General features: G+C 32.8%; 2 protein-coding genes across 5 annotated transcripts; one reads left to right on the top strand and one right to left on the bottom strand.

The window, feature by feature from the left end:
- Window positions 1-519: 519 nt before the first annotated feature.
- LOC130628733 (phosphatidylinositol 3,4,5-trisphosphate 3-phosphatase and dual-specificity protein phosphatase PTEN-like) lies at window positions 520-9398 on the bottom strand. 2 transcript variants are annotated; one of them, XM_057441724.1, is made up of 12 exons: window positions 9269-9398; window positions 8354-8438; window positions 6332-6376; window positions 6213-6256; window positions 5441-5571; window positions 4881-4988; window positions 4559-4614; window positions 4382-4467; window positions 3866-3924; window positions 3179-3280; window positions 1992-2183; window positions 520-1498 (listed from the first exon to the last, which is right to left on the bottom strand). In XM_057441724.1, the coding sequence occupies exons 1-12, from the start codon at window positions 9342-9344 to the stop codon at window positions 1094-1096; spliced, it is 1389 nt and encodes a 462-aa protein (XP_057297707.1). In that variant the 5' UTR covers window positions 9345-9398; the 3' UTR covers window positions 520-1093. The 2 variants fall into 2 exon arrangements, with proteins under 2 accessions (XP_057297707.1, XP_057297708.1); XM_057441725.1 differs by lacking the exon at window positions 3179-3280.
- Window positions 9399-14371: 4973 nt separating this feature from the next.
- On the top strand, window positions 14372-26961 carry LOC130628732 (1,4-alpha-glucan-branching enzyme-like). 3 transcript variants are annotated; one of them, XM_057441722.1, is made up of 14 exons: window positions 14372-14470; window positions 15561-15638; window positions 19585-19751; window positions 19976-20091; window positions 20428-20689; window positions 21081-21171; window positions 21417-21626; window positions 21847-22090; window positions 22330-22428; window positions 22823-23058; window positions 23684-23915; window positions 24948-25082; window positions 25593-25706; window positions 26276-26961. In XM_057441722.1, the coding sequence occupies exons 2-14, from the start codon at window positions 15562-15564 to the stop codon at window positions 26321-26323; spliced, it is 2031 nt and encodes a 676-aa protein (XP_057297705.1). In that variant the 5' UTR covers window positions 14372-14470; window position 15561; the 3' UTR covers window positions 26324-26961. The 3 variants fall into 3 exon arrangements, with proteins under 3 accessions (XP_057297705.1, XP_057297703.1, XP_057297704.1); XM_057441720.1 differs by having other exon boundaries at window positions 14373-14470; window positions 24948-25078; window positions 25589-25706; XM_057441721.1 differs by having other exon boundaries at window positions 14412-14465; window positions 15557-15638; window positions 24948-25078; window positions 25589-25706.
- Window positions 26962-27362: the final 401 nt, after the last annotated feature.

The raw sequence follows: 27362 nt of genomic DNA, 5'->3' as shown, positions 1-27362 counted from the left end.
TTACCAGGGCATATTAAAACAAAAGCCCTAGGAACGAGGTTGCACAACTCTCACGAAATAAACCGCACACACCACAGAGGAAAAAGTTGAACTCCATTGTACTTTTCCCGGAACGGAACAGAAAGAAAAATTTCCCAGTCACGTGATGTAAACATTTTAAGTACGCATGCTCATGAGCTTTGCTGTTGCTGTCCGTATTAAGCAACCTGGTCACCAGCGCTCTTCTAAAAGAGCCCTGGGGATGTTTAAACGCTGGGTGCCTTCATAAACTCTTAAATGGATAGCAGTCTCAATAACTAATTAGAATATTTCTATTCTCTTTTATTTATTTATTTAAAAATGGTAGCCGAATCGCGACTTCGTGCTAAGGATGCACGAAATAACGATGCCCGGGGTACGTATCACGGGTGTTAATCTGAGGACCGAACGCGTGAAATAATCAATGTATAAGGACTGGTCCCTATTTGAGGGGGCAGTAAATTAGAAACAGGCATCAATCATAGAGTGACTAAAAAAGAATTAAAATATTTGGTGATTTTTCAAACTTTTACATAAATACAATACAGTAGAAAAAAGAAATTGAAAATAAAATACCAATTATTATCTGTAGCAGGATTAAATCCTGTTTTTAATAAATTCTCATGACAAATCAATATATTGTTAACACTGGAGGGTAAAAACGTATTAGCAAGTTCCTGTTTATAAAGTACTTACTATTTTTCTTAAATTCGAAACGCATTTGAATTCAAACGTCGCGTGAAAGTGAGCGTGACGCATGAATCATGCGACGATAAACCTCAGCGTGTCAAAAATTCAGCTATATAAAAAGTAAAAAAAATTCAAACATGAAAAAGTTAAAGGCACTTGTAGCAACCACATTTTAAAGCACCATGAAATCTATAAAACCTTAAAAATAAATATATCCGACTTGCTTTTCGTGTTATTATTACGTAAAGACAGATTGACGCGGTGCTATAAAAAACCTGTATAATGGAGTTAAAATGTTTTCATTTAGAATTATGCAATCGATCATGCAGCTTTCAGCACACAAGCATTAGCCCACGTGATCACCAACCAATTATAAAAGACTTCATTATACACGTGTTGTGGGAAATGATTCATCATCATCATCATCGCTCAATTGTTCCTCCTCAAGAGTTAAGACTTCCAAAGACCGACTTAACGTTTTATCACACGTTTCCAATGGTGATGTTGGACTCAAGGGTGAGCTTATCGACTGTGTTAATCGCTTTGTATTCGGCGATGGAGGTGCATTAAATGCATTACCTGCACTTTCCGGGCTTAACCGGTTGTTAATTTCGGAAATCACATTGCGATGCAAGGACAGAGTTTTTTGTGTTTTTTTGTCCTCAACGTTGTTGAAAGGTGTGTTTTGGATGTGAGGAGGTGTGTTTTGGATTTGAGGAGGAGCGTCTGTGCTCTCCATAGTTCTCGACAAAATGTGGTCTTCCGCAGGTATAGTGATATCCAGTCGGATCTGTACAACAAAAAGGAATAGCTGAATGGATGAATGAATGAATAGATAAATAAATAAATGAATAAACGTATAAAAAACGAAAAAAAATTAATAAAAGGCTGAATGAATATGTAAAATGCAAAAGAAAATAAGTAAAAGTGCTGTAATGCTGACAAAAAATTCTTCAATAACAAATTTTTTAAAAATTATTTTAACCTTTATCCCTATAAAGCTGCGGGTATTGAAGGCAGTTCGGAGACTGAAAGCTGTCCGGAGATCGGGGGCTTTTCGGGAATCAGAAGCGGTTAGGGGATTGAAGGCTGTTCGGGAATTGGAAGCTGTTCAGAGATTGGAAATTGATAACATTTTGCTCTTATTTTGTACTACTAAATAAACTTTAAAAAAAAATTCGATTTTTTAGTGAGCTATATCAACGTGAAAAAGCCTACCCCAAATGCATCTATTGAAGTCTATCTACACACAAAACTAAGAGAACTGGGTACTAAATTGTTACCTTGAAATTCTCCGGAAAGAATTTATGTTTCTTGTCTTTATTCGCTTTATCCAGTTCTTTTTTGTGTAATTCATAATATCGCACCTCATCTGTTCCCTTACTTTTCTCGATTATCCCACCACCTTCTGGGTGATCGAGAGTTACACCATGTTTTAAAAAGAACGTGTTAAACCAAAACACGCACATTCTCTCCTAAAAACAAAAAGACATACATTTTTTTATAAACATATGAAGATCTGAAAAATAATTTTGAATTTATTACATCAATTTCGGGGTCATTCAAAGTCATTTACTTAGTATTTGGTAATTGTATATTGGTAATATTATTCAGGGTTTTTCTTAGATTTTCAGGGTCTTTACTCTTAAAATTTTTTAACATAAATGACTGTAGCGAAATTTCCACCATAACATAAAAATATGGTGTTTTTTGCCGGCAAAATTTACTGTTTTTTTTTTAATCAAATTTTATCTAAATATCAGTATTCTAAAGGCCACTTGTTTAAATTCAGAGTTTTTAGAGTTTCCAGGGTTTTCTTGGACTAATAGACTTGTACGATCTAAAATTGAAGAGGATATTGGCGATGAAGAAAGTAACTCGCCTTCAATTTTATTACAAAGATTATAATCAGTTGTCGTGATCAGAGATCTGATCGTGGGTAGCCCATTCTCAGTAGAGGATGCGTACACACGGTACGCCTTCAACCATTGCCTTTCTAAATGCCATTTGGGAACAGTCTAGCCAATATTTTGGTATTTTTTGTCGATTCTCTGTTACTGATAAAAATGTTTTATAACATATCTTCCCATTTTCTTACTTCATACATGAATTTGGTACTGGCAGAATCCCGATAACTCTGGTATATATGTCGGATTAGAATTTGGAAAATCGAAAGAAACGAATTCAAAAGGTGGCAAAACCAAGCAGAAGTGCTTGAATTATGTTTTCATTAAATCAGAATTTTTATCATTCTTCATTTTAAAGGGCCTACTATGGTGGTTTTCAACTATGTCTTAACAGTCATGAGGTCATCAATATATTTATTATTTTGCATTGCATTTTTAGGAAAAGTAAACAAGGAAGACTGATCAGCCTTTCTCTCCTCTATCTTTTACCGTCATTTTGAAATGTTTACAAATAAAACTATCGCACACAAACACTTTATTTCACGCCACACTTATGATATTACCTTCTTAAACCTGTCTTTGTGGAAAAAATCAATCTTTATATCGCCACAGATGGGAATTGGTTTAGACAGTTCCATTTTGAATTCTTCTTCGTTTTTTTTAACCTGTTTAGTGACAAAAATCATATCAAACATACCATCATACTAACTGTACCATAACATACCAAAAATGCTATTTAAAAAACGTTGTATGTTTATAGAAAAGCATCCTGCGCTATGTTCACAAAATAAAAATAAGCTTCCCTAGGAAGAGTCTATCTATCCTCAGATGAAGGGAAATGGATAATCTAAACGGTTGTGGTGCTTGTGAAGTAATTTTAATAGCAGTAAATGGAAATTTCATTTGAAGTAAAGAGTAATTCAGGCAGAACCAAAAAAGTATAATTCTTATACCAGAAAAACAAAAATCTTAAAAGTAACATGCAGTAAATATTATCCCCATCTTTCAATTTCGTATTTCATTGTTATTAACTATATATCTCAACATAACTTCTCAATTTTTCTTAAGCGGAGTAAAATTTTTAAAAATAGTACCCTTAACTTGTTAAAATTTTCTTTGAACTAATTTCCAGGGTTTTACAGGATTTACACTGAGTTGCGAGTCAATAAACGTTACAACTATAAACCTTTCCAAACAATCCCCTCATTTTTTTTTCTCAGAAATGTCAGAAATGCCGACTTATGACCTACCTCATAACTTTTAGATTTATATAAAACTACTTTCGTTTGATAAACAAGAAAAGAAGGAGCTAAAATATAAACAAAACAATATAAATAAAAACTCAACTCATCTTCACTTATTTACAATAGCAAATAGTTAGCAAACATTTTCACATACAGCAGTTAAATTAGCATAAAGTTACTGTATTTGCTCAACTAACCACCCCTGCTAGATAGAGTGCCTTGCTTTTTGATAAGAAAATACATTCAATGGAAGAGACCCTAGAATGAGCGCTTCCCCCCTTTTCAAAACCAATACTCATTCGATAAATTTGATAGTCCTAGAGTAGGTACGATACACACACACTAGAGTAGATATTATTCTGATGTCTCTATTGTTCTAAACAATAGGCCAATTTTTTTAACCTTAAATCTCATGCTGATATTCTTGTAAAATCATTCTTATATAAGAAAAAGTGTATATTCAGTTACGTATAGATAGTAAATTTCAAGCTTTCTTTAAACTTTACAAAAACTTCAACTTACAGCATGTCTGTGATTGAAAGGTAGGAATTCCAACAAAGGTTATAGAGTTTAATAAAACAGTTTTTGGTTCGTAGGTGAGCCTGTTGCTAAAAAAACAAATATTATTCATATATTTTTTAAAAAAAGGCGATAACAGTTAGTACACAACAATGAAAACATAAATAAAAGCATCTATACTTTGCATAGTAACCAAAATAAGTAATATATCTTCTTTGACTTGGTATTGTTACTCCCTATAAACCAAAAAAAAAAAATTAAAACAGGTTGGAATCTAAGAAACATGATGCAAATTTAGATGAGCAGTAGTGCGAAAGGTAAGATTTAAAACAACGCAAATCAGCAATGGGACTAAAGGTGCAGCTTAAATAAATAAAAAACAAACAAACAAACAAACAAGCAATTAAAAGCAAGGTGTAGCCTTGCTATTTTACAGACATGACAATGAAAACAACAACGACAACAACAACAATAACAACAACAAGGACAATTAAAAACATACCTTCCTATTGCTTGTCCTAGCATCTGCATAATAATTCATCGCATCGTCTGCAGTATCAAAAAATCCTCTATACAACAAGTATGCACATATCATTACACCAGTACGTCCCTAAAACAATACAAACAAATAGAAACAGGGCATAGTCACACTGTGCATTTTACAGAGGGCATGGTGACACTTGCGCATTTTTTAGAAAAATGTAAACATAAATAATACTGCGTAAAACAGGCAAAACACATATACAAATTAAAACAATACTATCTAATTTAATTTATTCCGTGTTGGCAAAAATTGCTGACGTCAAAAGTCATCAGTCTGCTTTAAGTCGGAAACTTGTGTTTCACCTTAGAATTGATAAATTTTTTTGCATTGTACGCTCCCAGTTAAATTTAGAGAGAAAATGGGAGCAAAGCTTTTGTAAATTTAAGTTATTTCTAGCATAAATAAAAATCATGTCAGCAGTTTTTGTAGACATGAATCAAGTTTTGTAAACACAAATGCTGGCCACAGACGTGAATAAGCAACAAGAGTCAGTGGTCACTGTAGGATATTGAAAATACCTTTCCAGCTTTACAATGCACAATTGCCACATTTTTGTCATCTTTAGATAACCACTCATCCAAATCTTGACAACAGGGTTCCATCAATTCGAATGGTGGTGCATTGTGGTCATCAAAAGGAAATACAGAAACTAAAATAAAATTAGTTCCATGAGGAGAGAAATAAATACAGAAGAAAAGACTTATGTTTTATATTTATTTTATATTTTATCATGTTTTTGTAAGAGTTGTTAGCATGAAATAAACTTTATTGATCTGATATGTCTTTAACGGAAGAAAGTGCTTGCAGAAGAACTTCTGCAATACACCTTTACATCTATTTCATCTATTGCTGGCTAATTTTTATACATTTCGTCTTATAGTAGCAAAATACTTAAGACAATTTCTAATTGTCAAATTTTGCCAAATAAAACTTTTCAGCTTCACGATTGACCATACTTTTTGCAGGACTAAAATTTTGTAAATTTTTGAAAATGGCAAAAGTTTCTTTTGAAAATACTTTTTTCCTAGTAAGGTCTCTAAACAAAGTAAAATCACATTACATAAATATATCTTTAATATTTAACTATTTGTACATATTAATATGTTAGTTAAGTTAAGAATTAAGGAACTACGTACCAAGCAATAAAAATTAGCAACTACCGACACAACCACCTATTCTTTTAACACTATAGAGCTTGTCAAAATTACTGTTAAGCCTAATTTTTTGGAGTCCTTGTAAAAATGTTTGAGATAACAAATAATAAACAAATCCTTAAATAGCAAAACCAACCTCTATTGGCAAATTTTCCAGGATCGTAACTTCTTTCAGAACATCTGCAAGAAAAAGTGAATGACATGACAAGTCACGAAATTATTTAAATGCTTTTAAAAATGACGTTTGTTACTTACAGGTTGTAAACTTTGTATTTATCCTTGTGCTTTATTTCAAGAAACCTAAATTATAAAAATTAATAATATTCTAAGAGTTGTTCCCTGTCAAAGTTAAAGTGAGAAACTGATTGTATTGATCGATCATTCAGCTTTGTAACCTTTGGAATTTATTGCACGATTTATTGACTTTTAGTATAATACCATTTAAAGTAGTATCTTACACCCAGCTGATTTCAATTGACGGTCCTATAGTGCTACAGAGAATTTACATATTTCCATTACATTAGTGCTGAGGTTACCTTAACCTTTCACACAAACAAGTTCAGTGAACAAGCTATACACTCATAGGAAAAATAAGCACAAATTTAACCTAAATATTCACCAGTTGGTTAGGGTTAAATTCAAATCAAAAGGGATTTAAATTTGTTATCTTTGATTCTGGTTCTTACCAACCCCAACAATCATTCTAAATCATGACATTGATAAAAAAAAGTATTTCGCTTAACATGTGAGCAAAGCCACTGTGTGTTGGAGCACAAACTACCTAAACCTGTTAATATATTTTGGTACAAGAATGTCTAAATTTTAGCCATGTGCTTGTTTATTATACATATACCCTGAAATGTTCTTAGTTGTGTTCTTCTGAAAAATGGGGAAAATTAGAAATTTTAAAAAGTAAAAGAGGAATGGTCACATTTTAGTAATGAAGTATATTTATAAGAGTGGAAAAAATGGATGCAGATAATGTACACTTTTGTAAATGTAAACTTTTTAAAGTAATCGTTTCTAAGTAATTTCACACTCGGATTGTTTTCTTATTAAACTATATGAAGAAATTTAGGATGTATTTTTACAAAATCGCAGTCTTAATGTTCTTATAAACTGCATTTAGTCAACTCCAATTTAATTCGTTGTTCTACAAACCCGACCGACCCTAATTTTCCCGAAAACAAGAAATTAATAATATCAAGCAGAAAATTTTTAAAGAAAAAAACATGAAAAAAACAAACATTTTCGCATCCCATCTCGTGAAAATATAATGAGCATAGAAGATATTAATGATGTTATCTTTGTTGGTTGAATGTCCATCTACAATTATACTAAACAAGGTGAATCAATAAAATTACTTTAGGACCACCATTGGAAGTTGATTCTTTGTTCATGGTAATTTGTTGCGATAAAACTAAAATGCGCGATGCGCTAATTTTGTAATTACAAAAATAGTTACGTGGTTAAACAGAAGTTTAAATTTTTATGTGATTTATAACAAAAATTAGCTACTTTCGCTAAAATAGTTATAATACAAGTGAAAAACAAGACAGATTATTGTCGTAACACCCTCCATCGTAATGATTAATATATGTTTAAAATTACACTAGCTAAGCTGTAATACAGCAAGTTTGGTCAATACCATTTAGGAAAAATAATTAAAACAAGATAGAATACGCTTGTCGTAACTCCTCCTCCATTATGAATTTAAAAAAATGATTTTAACGCTGCAAAAGACTTTAAATATTCTCAACTAGACAACCATAGTCCGAAAAAGAATTTGCACTTAAATTTAGATTTTCCTTTAAAACTGCACAAAAAACATTAAAAGAACACTAAAATCGTTTGTTTTATTATTTTAAGTAGGAGAAGAATAACTTGTTGTAAAAGTTTCGAAACAGCACAAGAAAAATTCTTGCTGTATAACTTTTAAAAACAAGTTTTTGATCATGCAAGTATTTTTATTCTTTCACCTTGAGAACTAATTACATATTTTTAGTGACACAAATTATTATTATTCGAAAATACATGCGAAAATATTATGCAAATATACATAGAAAAAAAATATTGTTGTAACACCCTCCTCCGTTGTTATTTTTTATTATTTTTGTTGTTGTTCCGACCATACATTCTCAATAAAATTATTTTTATTTTGCAGACCGACCATAAGTTACTATCAACTTCGCCCGTACAAAAACCAATTACATTGGAATCGCCTTATATTAAAAATAAGGAAACATAAATAACGTAAAACAAACTAAGAATACTTACCTAACAACATCATCAAAATTATTTCTATAAACACCTTCTAAGTTTTCAGATGGAAACCCCATCGCCACAATATTGGGTTTAATATCTAACACAAAGTCAAGGAAAAATAAAGAAGAGGAAATAAAGTGAATACATACAGTATCTGTTTTGCACACCTAGTGACACAAAATTCAAATAGAGCAATTGGTGTTGATACCATTTTGTCTATCTTATGGTTACCCATTAAAGTGTAGACAATTGGCATTTCCCTTCTACTTAATAATTTCTGATATATAGTAGTGAAATTTACAACATCCACAAAGATTATATAACCTGAACATTTTCCTAGCAGTTATTTATGAAAATTGAATCTTAAAAGCAATTTTGTTTGATCTAATGTAAATATATCTGCTGCTTTTCTTATAAATTTTCTGGATCATTGCTTTGTGTATAACAAAGGATTTAAGACCACAGGCTTTGATTTACAACTTTTACAAAAGCAAAATTGGGAGATCCCATGCTTAGCAGCAGTAAAAATTCAAAAAGTTATATTTGTTTATATATAATTTTATCAAAAAGGAAGTAGTTTTTATATTTGGGTTTAGAGGTAATAAAAAATCAAGATTTTGATGCCACTATTTTGCATACTTTTTGTTTACTATGCTATGAGTTTGGTAGAAAGTAATCCAAACATATCAAGACATATTTAAAAGTAAGCTGAAAAATACGATACAGTGAAAACCTCTTTCAGGTGTGCTACATTTTCGCCATCATATGCAAATAGTTGACATATTTTTTCACCTGTTACAGGCATTTATGCTTGCAACAAATGACATCAACCTCCACTGACTTCTTTCATAACATTTCGAAAAATACGCAAAAGAGAAATGTTTTCTAAGAATAACTAATAATTAACTGTAAACATTGAAAAGATACAAGCTAAATCCAAATCAAATCCATCTTCAATATATCGCTTTTTCTTTTTGCTGACAAGATGTTTTACATAGGTCATACTGGTGTGTCTGGTTCCTGCATAACAGTTTTCAAAGCTTTTTACTTTTTTTCTAAAAAGTCTGTATATAGTAAACACATAATAAATACTTGGTTTATTAGGCACCAGACAAGGTACTTTACTCCACAAACTGTCACAAATAACCTGCAAATGCAGGCCCATTAATAAGAGGTGGGTGATCGCTCTTGGAAATGCAAAGACTTTTACCCAGTTTTGAAAAATGATATAATAGCTGAGCCATTAACTGCCCCCCTAGTTCTACAAAAAGTTTGGCTAGCTGACCTCTGCACCAGTGAAGGATTGCATGGGTAGGTATCAGCTGTAATTCGTGGTTACCAACTTTAAAGGTGTTGTGTTGATGATATCTTAGTCTATGTAATACTGGATTGGATAGGCTTTTGCTGGTTAATTACTTCACAATAGAACAAAAATGATTCTTATTTTTGGGTTCGTGATCATTACGCTTCTTAGGAAAGTTTAACCGCTGGAATATATATTGAAAGTAACATCTTATGTTTCAAAATGTTACTTGAAGCACTTGTACAATTGTCTTGCAGATATAATTAAAATAAATAAAATAAGCAAAATATTAAAAAAAAATTGATATTAATTATTTTAGGTAATGATTTTCATGTTTAATAGTTAGCGCTGTCTTTATAAGTTCAACTGTCTATAATTTAATTTACTCATAAATATTGTTTGTTCCACAAGTAATCACAAAGTTTATTTAATGACTTGACCTACAATTTATGGATTGAAATTCCTGGCCGTGATCATTGCTGGAACTTGTACTAAGCTTGTTCTGCATGTTAAAACACCAACCCCTGTGCGGTGTACAGAATTTTTATATTTCGTGAATGTTCGTGCAAACAAAGTTATCAAAACTTGGGGCGCGCAATTTATGTTGTGAGTGCTTTTTCATATAGACATGCAAAAGCAGTTTATTTCGTCCCAACACATTTATAAATTAACAAATTTAAGTTTTTGGTGAAATATATATAATTATATACTTCTAAATCATCAGATGGGTATATATTTTTAAAAAAAAATCTTTTAAAGACTTACTAAACTTAAATGTGACATGCAGTAACAAAGTAATCATATGGATTATCGTAATTTTTTGAGAACTATGCGATATCATGATTTTTAATGATAAGCTTTTTATCTATTACAAGAAATTAATGGTGAGGTGTCACATAAAAGACAAGGTAGATATAATGGCAAATCAGGAAAGATTTAAGTTTTTTGACAACTTTATAACAAATTGATGCAAAGATTTTTGACAATTTTATAACAAAATAAAAGTTTTAAATGTTTTAACAATATGATGAATATAAATAGGGGTTATTTTTCATAAAAACTTTGTTTTCTAACATTAAACCTGACATTAGGATGGGTTTCTTTTGTAAATTTCAACCATGAAAGGTCTGTGTTCTCCCTCAACCAAAAGTGGTACATCCTTGACATGAAGAATGCATCTGTACAAAACGTTCCTACAAAACAGTTGTCTATAGCTAGCAAAATACAACTAGCTAAAACTGTAAAGAGTCTTTGCTTTTGTTGTCTGTGTTGGTGTATATATGAATTCTGTTTATTTAGGTTTTCAGGGGAAAGTAATCCACAGGCAACAGGGAAAAGACCTCTTTTCACCAAATTCTAGCATCTTTTTCCTTCCACCACGCAAATGCTAGTGCCACAGAGCTTACTGCTGAAAAGTAAACAAAAATGTCACGCTTAATTCATATATAGCTAGCTAGCTAGTTCGCTAACTATTTAGTAAGCTTCTAGCTAGGCTCTAGGAGGCTGATGCTTATCATCCATTCAAAAGTGACTTGATTGGAGATGATTGAGAAGGGAATTAGAAACTTTAACATGTAAAGAGAAAAGTAAACTAGCCACGAGAAAAATAAAAAGGGTATAAAATCGTTTAAACACACAGCTTGGATAAAGAAATATATCTAGCTAGCTAGCTTTATCCTGGAACAAACAGAAAAAAATTGGGACACAGAGTACGCAGCACCGTATACCATTTTGTGTGGCTTATAAATTGGTACCCCGGGTATATTCTGGGCTGTATAGCCTGACCGCTCTATGTCCGTGGGGATTGCATCGCTTCTTTTTCTCCCCGCCAGATGACATTTTAAAGACCAGGTGGAAAAAACGTGCGCCGTTGACTCAACTTAATTCTTTAAATTCGCAATGTTCATTTATAAAATAAATCTGTAATCTGTGTAACCACCTACCAATTGTACTCACAATGAAAAAACTGTTGCCAACATTTTCAAAATGTTGATAAATTTATTATCGTTTCTTTCGTTATTGAGTGCACTACAAATTAACAAGCAATGCAAGTGTCAGCAGAAAGACGTGTATATATATGTTATAAACGATAGAAGAATATCTAATAACTAGATTAAGAACCACACACCAGTAGTTCTTTGTAGTATTTGAGAAGTGAAACTGAAAGAGATTGTGAACGAAAAAGAATAAAACGCGATGCGAAAAAACATTTTGGTCCCCAGGATTTATTGCCTTAGTTATAGAGAAACAACCCGCGGATATAACGTTAGAAAAAAGGACGGCCGAGCTGTTAATTTCTTGCCGGCAGAGAAACCCATTTTCGTAAAAACTTTATGTGACTCTCTCTTTCTCTTCTGGTAACGCTTAAGCTGGATAACGATAGAGAGAAAATTTAATGAAAATTTAAGCAGAAAACAAAAATATGAACTGCCATTATGTAGGAGGGGAGAAAAGGGTCATTTCTCAATCTCGTCCCCAGGGCTTTTTTTTTGCTTTCTGATATCGCTAAAAACTAAAGCTGAAAATTAGCAAAATTTTTGTTGTGTTTTCCTGGTGAAAACGTATGTAAAGCAGAAACGCAACAAGTGTCAATATTGCGTGTTCATATCGTAGTCGACTAGCGAAAAATAGCCAAATTCCCCTGTTTTATTTATTTGTTGGCGTCAAATTCATTCTAGAAATAAAGTTTAAGTAGAGTTTACAAACTCTGTTAGCGACATGGCAACACCCACCAATTTCGCGACCAATCTCGCCTTTTTTAATAGGGAATATTCCCAACTTTTTGGTCATGTAATTGTAATATGTCACTATCGAACGCTTCAGGGCATGAGTACAATTTTGAATACTTAAATTAGGAATTCCTCAAACAGTCAGAGCCTAGCGCACACTTCGAAGTGATATCGCCATGGAAATTAGACATTGACACTTACGGTGGTAGGTACTTGGTAGGTCGCAGCTGTGTGCTGTCATAATCGTGATGTCGTAACTTCGCAGCTTCCTCGTATGATGTTATCATATCTTAATCAAATAAATTGGGATAAAGGGCGTTGCTTTTGATATCGTTTTTTTGCCAATCTGCCTCAATTTAAGATCTGATGACTTACAATTTTTGTATTGCTACACGTTGTTTCGCAACTTACGGGAGTTACTTGGCAGTGCTCTTTTGTAAATTCACCTTCTTATCATCCTTGTGTTTTTAGATTATGTAACTGAAGAGTGCTCAGAAACAAAGTTGTTAAAATTGATCAAAAACTCAGCTTTGGAAGAACGTTTTAGGACCAAGTTAGTTTTTTAAATCGTTTTCAGCTCTAACGGACAGCTTTATGCTCTTTACCAGGTGAATCAACGAGTATAATGTCGATTTTCTTCATCTTTCCACCCTCCCCAGGGTCAAGGCGTTTTATTAGAATGAAGGAAAAGTAAAACATAATTTCTTATTATTATATCTCTAAATTGTCTCCAACTTGTTTTACTTGCGCAATTGAAAACGGCTTGTTGCGCGTGTCCTTGTATATTTTCTGACATTTGAAACGGCCACCATCCATTTATAAAAACTGACAAGGTGCGCTTGGAACGAGGTTTGCATGCTTAACATTTTCTTGATAAACGTAAAAAAGGCTATACGCATGCTACACGTCTACTACATGTGCTGGAGTGTTTACTTGCATCTCCCTTGACGGGTCGAGAATGAGTCTTTGTCTTATTCCTAATAATATAATAAGACAAATAAAGATATAAACTCACTCTCGACCACAGAGCTCTTTGAACAAACCTCGAACGTAGCTCTGGACCCGTTTGGTCACGAGTCTGTTATTAATTTCAAAGAGGTATGGGGACAGGAATGACATACACTACTTTAGACAATGAACTATAATTTTCATTAGATCACACACCACAACTAATTTAAATCGCGTGACATCCGAATCTGCTAACTCTTTATGAAATGTTTAGTAGCTTGATGATAAGACTGGTACAGTCAGGTTGTGCCGCGGTTAAAAAGGTAAGCGGCCGCCCTAGTTGCTTGTTAAGCTCCGCGCTAATATCGGCGGTAACCAATTCGGCCACCTATTAATAAATGTGAAACTTAACGTGCCGCGAGAGTGTGCCCTGCGGTAACCCAAGTGGCAATTCAAGCGGCCGCTAAGTTGTTATTCAGGCTCTCTACTGTAAACAATAATCTGGTCTGTTAAATATCATTTTAAATCAGCAAAATGCAGCTATTATTTATATTATTTATAACAAAGGGAGAAATATACTTTATTTTAAACAACCACCATAAAAATATCTTTGACAGAGAGTCACTTCAGCAACTGCCTAAAACAGAACACATATTTAGCACCAAAGATATAATGTACATATCACAGACCTTATGAAATAAATTAGGGCCAAAATAAAGAAAAACAACTTAGTCAGCCGCCAGTCTTCTCTATTGCCTCGGTGGTAAGTGGGGCGAACGCTTGAGAATTTGCTAATTTAACCGCGGCGGTTTCATGTATTTGTAATAATTTATTTGTACAATATTTACACAGAATTTCATTTTACCTGAAAAAACTGCTTTCCAAACGAGTCCTGTAAAAAAAAAAAAAATATAAAATCCGTTTAAAAATTAGTAAGAGATATACGAAAAACATAGCAAATTTTCTTCACACATAGCCGTTTGTTTTCTTTGTACCACCCAAATTATTAAAAATATTGCAAAATGACCTGGCAACGAGGTTGTTTTTAAATGGAACTAAGTTTTCGTGGTTGATTACACGAAGTTGTAATTGGCTCTGCAGCATGGACCTGATGAGCTGCATGTAAACAAAAATGCACGCGTAGGATAGGTAGGTAGTAGAAAATCATGAGATTACGGAGTCTTATCTTATGACTACGTTTGGAAGTGTTTTATAACTGTCTTTTAATTGTCCGCCCTCTAATTTTTGCACATGCATCATCCTCCCCACACGCACTAGCTACTTACCTAGCTAGCTAGCTAGCTAGCTAGCTAGCTAAATTTTGATAGACTAGGTATAGATAGCTAAATGTGCATATTTACCATGGCTAGCCTCAAATTTCCTAATTATTAAGCTACCTCAGCAATGTCTAGGCTGTCTGTTAGATAGATAGATAGATAGATAGATAGATAGATAGATGTGCATATTTTACATGGCTAGCCTCACAAATATCGAGGGATATACCCTGTCTATTATTTCCAGGAGGGGCCATGGCGTAGATGGAGAGTCCTAGAGTATTTAATGCTCATTTTGAGCTACGCAGACCCAATTAGAGCCCGCGCTCTACTAGACAACTCCCGGCAACATCCAACGGCCCACACAGTGTGCCATCTTCCCAATTTCCCTCACATGGCTTGGGTTAACCCGGGGCTATGGTAACATTCACTCGCCCATGTTGAATCGCCGTCAAGAGGAATCGAACCCTGGTCTCCCGCACAGAGTACGAAAGCTATAACCACTAATCTACGGTGCCACAAGGTTCTGTAAGGAATACAAATTTCAGTATCAGAAAATTGGTAATATGGTAGATCCTAGACTTAGTTGCAAGTGAACAGAAAAAGGTAGCAAGAAAAGTGAAATCGCGTAATTTACACGTTCATGTAATGCAGAGAATATACACTATTATATTTATTAATCAAATTGTATCAAATAAAGCCTATTTAAAAACTACACTAACAAACTTTATCAACAAAGGTTGTTCTGGATACCATCTCGCAGTATATATACCTGTAATTATGTTTTTCATCAAAATTATGCACAGGAGAAAATTCTGATTTTTGTATTCCTTTTGATTATATTAATATGTGTTTTTTGTATTTTTCATAGTTAAGATTTATTTTTATTATTAATTAAGAAACAAGGGTTTATAATCTTGTGAGGAGCCTACTGGGAAAAGTACATATATACCTTTGTTTTATAGAATGGCACCTCCTGAAATAGACAACCTTTTGAAGTTAGATCCATATTTAAATGATTTTAAAGATGAAATAACAAGAAGGTAACAAAAATTTTATGATATTTTTTAAGCAAATAATGTAACTTAAACTCACAACCTCTAACCTGCTAGGATATTGTAAGAAAGTTAAGATTTTACTTTTAATACACAATGCATAAAAATATGCAACAATGCATAAAAGCTCTTGAGTAATTCTTTGTTGCATACAATACAGTAAGCTTAAAGTTATGATACCTTTCACAGTAAAATTTAATAAATCTGAAAAGAATACTTGGAACAAGTTAAATTTGTTGTTGTTGTTGTTTTTTTACTTTTTCAAAATGTTTTAAGTGAAATAAGAAAGCTGTAAATTACAAAAATCTCTCTCAAAATTTCCCATTATTACCATGATTACAGGTTAATCATATTTTTACTTTCTTCATTGAAACCACATGCATCAATTTTTAGTGTCACTTCTTTAAGAAAACAATTAATTTTCAAAACATCTAAAAGTTATATCTCAGTTTTTACATTTTTTTTAATTATGAGAAACTTGACAAAAGTTTAGTTCCAAATATTTCATAATGAATTTCTCAGTTTTTTAGTTGTAAAAACTTATCTGGCAAAGTACCTATGTATTTGAAGTGAGGATACTTGTTTATATTGCCATTCATTTATTTTTAAGGATTACAAGAAACTAAAGAAATTGCTGATAATGATGACAAAAAACTCTTTTTTTATATAGTTGAATATTTATCATAGCACATCTGTATTTCATTCTCAACAGAACTATTGAGAATGAAATATGGATGTGCTATAATAAATATTCACCTATGTATACACACCATCTGGATAAAATTTCTGAGTTCATCACTAACATTGCTGCAATATAGCGTAGTGGGTTCGTCTGCGGCTCCCAGTTCTGGGAACCGCGGATCGAATCCCGCTCACTGCCAGGCAGTATGTTAGTGATGAACAAAGTAGTCCTCCTACAATATAACTCTTTTTTTGTTTGTATAGTTTTTAAAAATATAAACTAAACTTTCTTTGAGAATGTCAAAATTCTGTTTCTCTTATGTCTCACAATGTCAAAACATAAATTAATTTCAGGTGAAAACTCATGTTTAAAAGTATATTTATAACAGTGAAACATTATTTTATTTTGCGGAAGATATTAATTTTAAAATAAAACAAGCCCAGTGGCTTAAAGATTTCCTCCATTAGCAATAATCTGAAAAAGTACAGAACTTTGAAGAGGACTGAGCAATATGGGGGATGAAAATCATTGAATATTCTAAAATTTTAAAATTCAGTTTTTGATTATTATTTTAACTGTAAATCATAGCTAACTTAAGGTAGCGGTATGGTAAATTACACTTCTTCTGTATAAAGCGTTTTTCCAAATTTCCTTTTAAAAAAACATAAAAGTATAAATGTACTTGTTAACAAAAGTTTGTTCTACAATATTATGAAAAAAAATAAAATGTTGTAATAAAAAAATATAGTCGAAAGTGGGTGTGGTCACCTTTGAAGGGATTAGTCTCAAAAGTATACCAGTTTACAGAAAAAAAATATGTCCACATCTTCAGCATTGTCTGAATATAAATCGCTTGTCTCATTTTTTCTCAACTTTAATTGTTTTGAAAATATGCTGTAAAACATCTATAAGATCATAAAAATAACACTCTTGTATCCAAATTAGTTGACCAAAAATTAAAATGAGACACGTGAGTAGAGATCAAACACTTGTGAAGCCGAAAACGAAAGTTTCAGGATGTCATCTGTATTTTTGAGACAGATCCCTTTTAAGAAGAGTTGGCAACTGAAAATTTTACGAAATAATTATTCAGAGATATTCGTTAACAAAGTTTTTTTTTTTCGACCTGTGATTGTTTACAAGAAACTGAAAAGAGAATATTTAATTATTCATTTGTTATTTAAAGTGAACTTGCGGAACACTTATTCAACATTTTTTTTGCATAAGAATGCCCCCATCATAATAAAGCAAAGTAAATAATTCTTAAAGCATTTGCTTCTAATATGATGATATTTTTTCTCACGTCAGAGGCTTTTAGGGTGAAATATGGATATGAATGTTTAAAAACAGGAAATGTAATTGAGATTGACTTTGAAGTTGAAAGTTACGACTCCGTCATTAGGCAATTGAGGTTCTCCCTCGTTCTGGCTATCATATATAGCTTGCATTGGTGCGCACTTTCCCGCAGTTGAGTTAAATATAACGTGAATCAGTTTAGACTCGTCTGGCTCTTTGGAGTTTGAGGTCCCTGTGGCATGGTTCCAAATGGGACTGCTGATTCGATCGTAAATCAACAAAACGCCAGGGCTTTAGCATGTAAAACGCCAGGGTTTTAGCATGTAATCTCAATGCCAGCTTCAACTCACTATTGAACATAGAAAACTAACAAACAAAGAAAATAAGACTAACACCAACATAAAAGCATATTGGCAGCAAGTGCATTCTCCGCCAGTTCCTCATTTAATTATATCGTTTTTTCTTCCGTGCACACTAGCGAGTACTGTGTGAGTACAGTAGCAAAAATGTGCGAGTATTTTTCATGTACTTGTACGCGCATTATACTCGTCGCGTACTCGTGGAATACTCACAGAAGAAATTACTCGTACCCGTAGTTTAATACTTGTGTATAGTTACTCGCGATCGGTACTGTATCTCACACTTTATGCATCAATATTGCGTAAACAGAAAATTCTCAATGCTGAGGGTCAGATTATTTTTAGTAAAGTTGAGTCATAACTCACTTCGTGCACAGAAATATTTGATCGCCAGAACAAAGACATATGGAGTGAAACATTTTGTAATGCTAAATCCTTCAATTTTAAAGAAACATTTTGGAATAAAAATTAGTTCATTGAAAACAGCAGTTTTTAAAGTAAAATGTTCCTTAAAAAAATGTAAAAAAAAGTAATTATTTACCATACCGCTACCTTAACTTACATAAACTTCATTTCTCTATAAGAACAATTTTAGAAGAAAAATAATGAACCTGATAGTAATACTGATAGTACTGATAATAAGAACACTGGCAAGGCTGAAAATTTATCTATTTTCTCTTTTTCTCTAAAAAACAACTTGGAAAATATCTTTAAAGGTGGCAGCAAATTTCTTTTCCATAATCAGTTACGAAATGTTATTTTCAGACCACATATTCTTAGTTTTTCTTTTATAACTCACTTGTCACGATTTTATAGCTATAATACATTACTTTCACCAAAAATATTCAGCCACAACAATTCCTCTTTAAATTAAAATCATGAATAATTAATGAGCTCTGCTAAATATAGCATTAGTCTATGTGCTTGCAAAATTGAACAGAAGGAAATGACATAATTATTAAAGGGAAACGTTAATAACATCAAAGATGGCGCATTATAAGCAATCTTCATTGTGCTACACTGCACGAGCTTTAACTTTTAATAGCATATAAACTTCAAAATAAAGTATTGTTCATTGGATAATAAAACAATTTGTAGCACTGTTAGGATTCTTATTGGCTTAAAAGTCATTTTAGCCTCGTTCTCAGAAAAAAATCTGTCAAAACGAGGATTTAGGCTTTAGCCTGAATAACTTTTGGGCGTCCAGCCCAGCTGCGCTGTCTCTATTTATCTCTCTATCTCCTCAGGTGATTTTAAAGATTCCCCTATCACTGGCGGAAATCAATAAAATAAAAATACAATAACTCTTAAACAACCACATGACACATACAGTTTATTTGATTATCACACTTCATGTTCATACTATAAATAAACAACTTAAGTCTTGTCAATTGTTATTTCTTCTTGAAAGTATTCGCAATTGTTTTTGAATTGGTATTTTTTAATTGGTTTAAAAATAAGCAAAACTAATATAATGTGGTTGACCACTCTGCTCAAGAAGTGTACATTTGATTAAACAATGTTTATATGAAGAGTCCTAAGGGTTGCTCTACCAGTCTTTGACCTGATTAAAAAAGTCTTACATGTCATTTGATAGGTATGATTGTTTACAGAAGTTAATCAATCATGTGAACGAACATGAAGGAGGATTAGACAAGTTTTCAAAAGGTTATGAAGAATTTGGAATAATTCCCAAAGGTGGTGGTCTTCTTTGTCGGGAGTGGGCTCCTGCAGCTGAAGAAGTCTTTATTTATGGAGATTTTAGTGAGTTTGTTTTGACATGTTGATCTCTCTTATTATTGTTATTATTATTTTGTTCAAGGAATCGGTCGCTTGTCAGTCTGACAACTCGTTACATGATCCTGACAATCAATCAACAAAATTCACAAATTGAAACTCCATCTTTATTCTTTATTACACTTAACTAGTAGTTTATTCACATTCTGTGATGTTGATTATAAAGGTAAAAATTAGTATTCATTCTTTAGATGGTTGGAACAGAACTTCTCACAAACTAGAAAAGAAAGATTTTGGTAGATGGGAATTATTTTTCCCACAAAACGAGGATGGCAGCCAACAAATCCTACATTTGTCAAAATATAAGGTATGTCTTAAACTCAGAATGAGTTAAACCAGGAATCAAGTGTTCTTAAAAGAGATACAAGTTATGGTCTATCTAGGAGTTTTGTGCAGAAGTTATAGTAATGTTTTCTAAGGAGCAATGTTGTTTATGGTCAATTAAATTCAGTATGTAGGGGCTAAAATGTACTTACTGATTTGAAACAATAAAAATAACAATGAAGTTTGTAAAAGATGGAATTTCAATTTGTGAGTTTTGATATGTACAAACACTATTTTTTAATGGCAACAATTATTATATCCAACCACCTGATTATATGTACACGAAACACTCAGTTTCTGGATTTATTTTTATTTTTAGCTTATTATTATTACTAAAACTAAACAAGTGCTAGAAAGAATTTCACCATGGTCACATTATGTAGTACAGAACGACAGTACAAAACTGATGGAACCTGTTCTGTGGAATCCACCATCTCCTTATAAATTTAAATTTTCCCGTCCAAAAAAGCCGACAAGTTTGCGAATTTATGAATCACACATTGGTATTGCATCTGAAGAATATAAAACTGCTGACTATAAAAATTTTCAAATGAATGTATTGCCACATGTAAAAGATTTAGGTATGGTTAGTGATGGCTTAGTTCTGTTTCCCAAACTAGGTTGTGTAAGTAAGGAGGAATGTAAACAATTGGTGTTGTTGTTATGTTTAGATATTCTTTGTGTTGCTTGTATTTTATTGTTGTGTTTTTACCAAGGAAATAAAGTCGTTCCAATTACAAAAATTGATGAGCTGTTGTGCAACAGCATTTAGGAATTTTCTGGAAACACATAGGATAACAAAGCGATGCAAGAGATGTTGTACAACATTTACTTACTGACTGGAAACCCAGTTTAAAGAAATATTTTGTTAGCAGTTGATTAGCAACAGGCATTTCTAGTGAAATATCTAACAAGAACTATTATTGTAAAAGGAACTGCTGTCAACCTTAAAGTATCCATGTTTTTTTGTAGGTTACAATGCTATTCAGTTGATGGCAGTGATGGAACATGCATATTATGCTTCGTTCGGGTACCAAGTTACAAGCTTTTTTGCACCTTCAAGGTATTTTCATAATTCTGCATGGCTTTAGACTCTTGTCTGTTTCCGTCCATTTTCACTATAACGTTTTACCTGTTCATTTAATTTCTTTTGTTATCATTGTGGGTATAACACAAGAACATGTTCTTGTAGTTGCAAAGTTGAGTAGACTAAACAGATATCAAACCCATCTTTTCAAACTATTTATGCAGTTTATATTATGCATATATTGTGAATCATAAGAATGTCTTAACACTCTTGAATTTTAGTCGCTATGGCACCCCTGCAGAGTTAAAAGAACTAATTGATACTGCCCATGAAATGGACATTGTGGTGTTGTTGGATATTGTGCACAGTCATGCATGCAACAATGTTCTCGATGGATTAAATTTATTTGATGGTACTGATTCGTGTTTCTTTCACAGTGGACCTCGTGGTCGACACGAACTTTGGGATAGTCGTTTGTTTGATTACACTAAGTAAGTCGCTGTTTGGTGTTGTCATTCAAACCTTATTTGCTAACAGCTATACTTAGAGAACACTACTTGAATTTTCTTTTTATTGTTCTGTCCAGCAGTCTTCGAAATTTCAATTGTGGCTGTAAGTAATGTATGAATTATTTACAGTAACCTTCTGGGTTACTGTATACAGTTCATGCCCCAATTGACCCCAACTAGAGAATATTATCTTTTATTAAAGTTGGGAGGTCCTACGTTTCCTACTCTCGAATCTACGATGGTACATGGAGGAGTTTCAGTTTGACGGCTTTCGTTTTGACGGTGTAACATCAATGTTATATCATCACCATGGCCTGAGTGTTGGCTTTAGTGGTGGCTATCATGAATACTTCGGATTATCTGTTGACACGGAGTCATTCAATTATTTACAACTTGCTAATCAAATGTTGCATGATATCTATCCAGATGTTATCACTGTTGCAGAGGTCTGTGATTTTCTACCCTGGCATAAACTTCTCTTTCATCCTATACTGACTTAAATTTTGAATGTCAAAATGATGGGTTTAAAAGAATTTAACTTTCTTAAGAAACTATAAGTTTTTTTTCGTTAATGCGGCTTTTAATTTTTAATTTGGCAAAAAGCGTGTTATACATGGCTTTTAAATAATTCAAATAACAGAGTGATTTTGGATAGTGATATGTTTTTATATATTTTTTTTGGTAGGATGTAAGTGGTATGCCTGGTTTATGTCGACCAGTAAAAGAAGGTGGCGGTGGCTTTGATTACAGGTTAGGAATGGCTATTCCTGATAAATGGATTAAGGTATCTTTTTGACACAAAATTCTTTCCTTACAAAATAACTCTATGCTTTATGTTTGAGTACAAAAGAAAGTAACTGGTTCTTTAAAACAGCGTGGCCATCTTTTGTTGAATTCCATGAATTCTTTAATTTGTTATTAAAAACGAAAATTGACATTTAGGTGCACGTTTCAGTTGCTTACTTTTCTTCAAAAATATTAACACCCTTTTTTGTTTTGATCTCTTTACACATATCATGTTTTGTAGAAGTAGTTGTTGAGTTAAAAGAAACCTAATCCCTGGCCCAATGGTAATAATGTGTAATGTTTTACCAAAGCAGACCTGCATAAACATGAATGATAATGATAAGAAGTTTGTTAATATTCGAAATAACTGATAAAAGAACAATAAATAATAGGTCCTGAAAGAGCAGAAGGACGAGGACTGGAATATTGGAAATTTAGTTCACACGCTAGAAAATCGAAGGTGGAGTGAGAAAACAATAGCGTATGCCGAGTCACATGACCAGGCATTGGTAGGGGATAAAACGTTAGCATTTTGGTTGATGGATAAAGAAATGTACACCCACATGTCAACTGTACAACCGCTGACTCATGTCATTGATCGTGGTATGGCGCTGCATAAAATGATTAGGTAAACAAGTTGTATTTTAGAACTGGGGATGCCAGCCCCACCCCATCTTCGAATAAAAATTTTCTACATCAGTTCTGCAGATTATTCAAGCCTCTGCACCAACCCTTGACTATATCATTGCTTACTGAAACAATTTTGATTCCTACAGCCCTAGATAGTATCAGTAGTCCAATGTTTTTGAATTTAAGAAACTAAGAATGAAAATTTACAAAAGCTCACAATATGAGTGCCTCAAATGTTTACCACACCGTATAATACTGATCAGGTGTTTAATTAGTCAGTTATGGTAAATGCATGTCAAGGAAGTTGATTAATCATAGTTTTTTGTGAAGGGCATTATAAAAATCAAATATTACAAAATAACCACTGAACGAATATATATTATAATCTCTTTTACTCCCTTCTTATAGGTGTTTTTACTTTATATTTAAACTTTTCCGTATTTATTACATAAAGATTGTTGTTATTAAATTTATTGAACGGAAATTTCTTAAATGATGTCCAGTTAATAAGAGTTCCGAAATATCTCTGAAGTCAGAGCAGAGTTTCTTTTCTTACTTTAATTTTTTGTGTAAGTTATCTAAAGTAGCATATATGAATTATTGTACGCCATTGTTATTTTTAGATTGTTAACATTCGGTCTTGGAGGGGAAGGGTACTTAACATTTTTGGGCAATGAGTTTGGTCATCCGGAATGGTTGGATTTTCCACGTGCTGGCAACAATAGTAGTTATCATCATGCAAGAAGACAGTGGAATCTTATTAAGGATGATTTACTGCGATACAAGTTTTTAAATGAATTTGACAAAGCAATGATGCATCTTGAGATGAAGTACAGTTGGTTATCAAGTGATCCTGTAAGTAGAGAAATGATCAGGATGAATGTTTATGAGGTTTTAATGTTGTGGTTGCTTCAATTTTTCTGCTTAAATTTAAATCTTGTTTAGGTTGAGATAATTTATTATAACACTTAGTTTTCCTTTGCTTTCTATAATGTCCTGTATTTCAAAATAGTTATTAATTACTTGCTCTTAATCAAGTCAATGTGTTCCTTATCTGGATCCACTCGAAATTACCAGTGCTAGAATCAGAATGACTGCTTTCTAGAATTGTTTTTTCGTGGTTAGCGCAAATTGCAATTTGAACTGTATAAACTTATGCTGTTGTACAGGCAAAAAGGAGCTCAAAAAAGCTGTTGAAACCACACACAAGTTAAAGCGTAGGTACTCACAACTTTGGAAATAATAGTTGGGAAATTGTGAAATCTTTCTCGCAATGGGCAAACAGCACCACTTAGTTAGTGCTCTGCAACCAGTAATTTGTAAAATTTTTACTTTGGCACTTATTAAGGCGAGTAAGAAACGTCGAAAATGCGCTAGCTCTGCACCATTTACAATGTACATCTTTTGGAGCAATCCACTCCACAATTTGGAATGGTCTGAAATGTTGTGGAATTAAAACATGCTGTCGTAATCAAAAATAACAGCCTTTAACATTTTAGACCTAAACAAATAAGCTAAGATCCTAAGTCCTAGATCTGTGGTGAACATTGATAACTAAACTTTGGCAAGTTCTCTGCGCTTGTTATTCGAAATGTTTTTATTGCTTGTGGTTGCGATCTTTAAAATACTGCCCTTTCTTCCAATATATTTTATTGTATATAGGTATTTTTCTTTTTCTTCAAAACCCTAAAATAAATTTTATTGCATATAAAATAGTGTAATAAACAGCCTAAAAAACACGCTAAAATGGCTGTAAAAACTTTGTTATTATGAAAATAAGCGTTAAAGTCACACTGTTCAGATTTCTACAAACTGTAGAAGTTCCCTTGCTTGTTTATTTGTATTTCAGCATGTTACCATCAGTAGTTTATATAAATTGTTGTTTAGGGATTTGTGGGAAGCAAACATGAAGAAGATAAAGTGATCTCCTTCGAAAGAGCTGGACTCTTGTTTATTTTTAACTTTCACTCTCATAAAAGTTTCACAGACTATCGTATACCCATCGATGTTCCTGGATCGTATCTTTTTAATGTTTTACTTTTTAAGTATGTTTGTAGTTTAACAACACAAAAACACATATTACAACCTACCATTTTGACAAAGTTACACCAACCATCTTGAAAAGGCAATAGAAAAAGTAGTATGTTCGTCACTAAACGTTACTAGTTATAGATGGTAAATAATCAACATTCTCGGACTAATTGACCGTAATAATGCCTGGTGCAACCCATCGCTGCTTGGACGAAATTCAGATAGAGTGAAAGTTTAGCTTGTTGCTCTGCGTGTTCTTTATACAAAAAATTTCTACAGATAGTGAGATCTAGGCTTAGTGAAATAGATTTGGACAGTACGTAAACATATTTAGCTAGGGTTTAAAGTTGTTAAGGACTGTCCTAAAACTTGGTCCAGGGTTCTTATATAAAAAACCTAGCCTAAAATAATTACAATACCATAATGATTTTTGTTGATACGAATTAACATTGCATGGTTATTTCTTTTGTGTTTTTCTTTTAACTCGATTCCATCAGTTACAAATTGGCGTTAGATTCTGATCATGGAATGTTTGGTGGCCACTCAAGGTTAGATCACAACTGCGTGTATTTCACCGAAAATTATGGTTTAAACGGAAGACCCAATTCTGTCAAGGTAAGATCACTGGAATTTTTGCTTTTGAATTTTCACGTTCGAATTTTCTCTTTCAAATTTTTACGTTCGAATTTTTACGTTCGAATTACACTCAATTTTTACATTAGAAGACTATAAGAACTGACTGCTTAGGAGCTGACCCGCAAATGTTGTCAAAACTTTGTGACAGCTCTTCACCATAAGGTTGGCTATTAGGCGGTGTACACGTCATAAACACGAATAATTAACTGCGTTTTGCTTCGTTTTTGCTCTCTAATCTGCCTCTACGTTTTCTCTCATTTTTCTTCTCAGAACTTGTAATAAATATCCGTGTAAATTTTCCTCAAAAGAAATTGTATAATATTTTTTCAGGATGACAAAATTCTATTCTATGAGCTAATGCTATAGGCCTTTATGTAAGCAGTGTGCATTGCCGAAGCTACGCGCTAAGAAAAGTGTATACTTTTAGAAAATTCGCGAAAGCTTTTTCTCGCAAAATGTTTTAATTTGGCATGGTATCAGAATATTTTTTATAAAATGAAGTGTAGGTTAAATGTTTGTAAAAAAGCTGGATTGTTAAATTTTTTTAGGTGTACATCCCGTCGAGAGTAGCTATCGTTCTCAGTAAAACCGATTAAACGAAACCGTCGTATCTTATTAAAAGGAAAACTTCTTTACGTACATCTGCTGAATATTATTTTTATAAATGGCATCTAATGAAATTTATCTTCGCAAACAGATTGGTTTAAGATTTGATTACCTTGAACGCGGTAATTTTCACATCGATTGAGCCTGAAAAATAACATCTCTGCACACCAAAATTTAACTTTCGAAGCCCTTGACACACTCTTAGGACGCGTTTTACCTAAAATACCCGATCATGATAAGAGTAAAGTTTTTGATGTGTAGCTACTTTGTATCTTACTGAACGAATCCTATAAAAAATCTACTCCACTGCTGTTCATGTGTGACCACCGTCTATCGTGCACAATCCTTTTGTTTTTACTACTTTTACCAGCTGTAATATGTTTGTAGTATTATATTCGAAATCTTTTTTTTTTTTTCGTAGCGTAGCAATGAAGCCCCAATTCTCCATCTAACCTTCCCTTTTTTCGTTCAGTGGTTATTGAGCTCAAGCTTATAATATTTTATACAGAATTATAAGCAAATGTAAAATCTAGTAGTTAGTATTCTCAAGTAAAGAAGCGAGGCAAAATATTTTGTGCAAATTTATATAAAAAAATTATGAAAAAATACATATAGAATATTTGTAGAATATCGCTTTCTTTTTTTAGTACTATTCCAATCCCCATCGCACTTTTGAACCATGGACGAGGTTGCTTTTTTTGTATCGATCTGTTTTCACGCACAAGTTGCGTCAAATTCAGTATTTTAGTGAATTTTCACTCAAAAACGAACTGAAACCGAACGAATAATTGTGATTTTTAAAATCTGAGTGGTTAATAAACCCTCCGTTCCATTCTGCTTTGCAATTGAGTGGAAGTCAACCTAGGTCTCTGTGCAAGCAGCATTGTGTTAAGATGTAGTCGAACGTCAGTCAAAACCAAGCATTTCTTTGTCTATAACATTCTCAAGAACCCTTACTTTCTTATTTCCAGGCAACCTCGTTCCTAGGACATTTTGTTTTATAATGATAACAGCTCAGGGGCCACAAGA

This window comes from Hydractinia symbiolongicarpus, chromosome 15 (assembly GCF_029227915.1).
Source record: "Hydractinia symbiolongicarpus strain clone_291-10 chromosome 15, HSymV2.1, whole genome shotgun sequence".
In the NCBI taxonomy this organism is placed as follows: Eukaryota; Metazoa; Cnidaria; class Hydrozoa; order Anthoathecata; family Hydractiniidae; genus Hydractinia; species Hydractinia symbiolongicarpus.
Note: the sequence above shows the minus strand (reverse complement) of the source record. Positions and strands in the feature narration are given on the sequence as shown.

Excerpts from the sequence above, each read along its gene's own strand:
- LOC130628732 (XM_057441722.1), top strand. The coding sequence starts at position 15,562 with ATGGCACCTCCTGAAATAGACAACCTTTTGAAGTTAGATCCATATTTA. Across the intron at positions 19,752-19,975 it reads CTTTATTTATGGAGATTTTA|ATGGTTGGAACAGAACTTCT; the intron begins GTGAGTTTGTTT and ends TTCATTCTTTAG. Across the intron at positions 20,092-20,427 it reads TACATTTGTCAAAATATAAG|CTTATTATTATTACTAAAAC; the intron begins GTATGTCTTAAA and ends TTTTATTTTTAG.
- LOC130628733 (XM_057441724.1), bottom strand. The coding sequence starts at position 9,344 with ATGACCTATGTAAAACATCTTGTCAGCAAAAAGAAAAAGCGATATATT. Across the intron at positions 6,257-6,331 it reads AAATACAAAGTTTACAACCT|ATGTTCTGAAAGAAGTTACG; the intron begins GTAAGTAACAAA and ends TTTTTCTTGCAG. Across the intron at positions 3,281-3,865 it reads ATAAATCTAAAAGTTATGAG|GTTAAAAAAAACGAAGAAGA; the intron begins GTAGGTCATAAG and ends GTCACTAAACAG.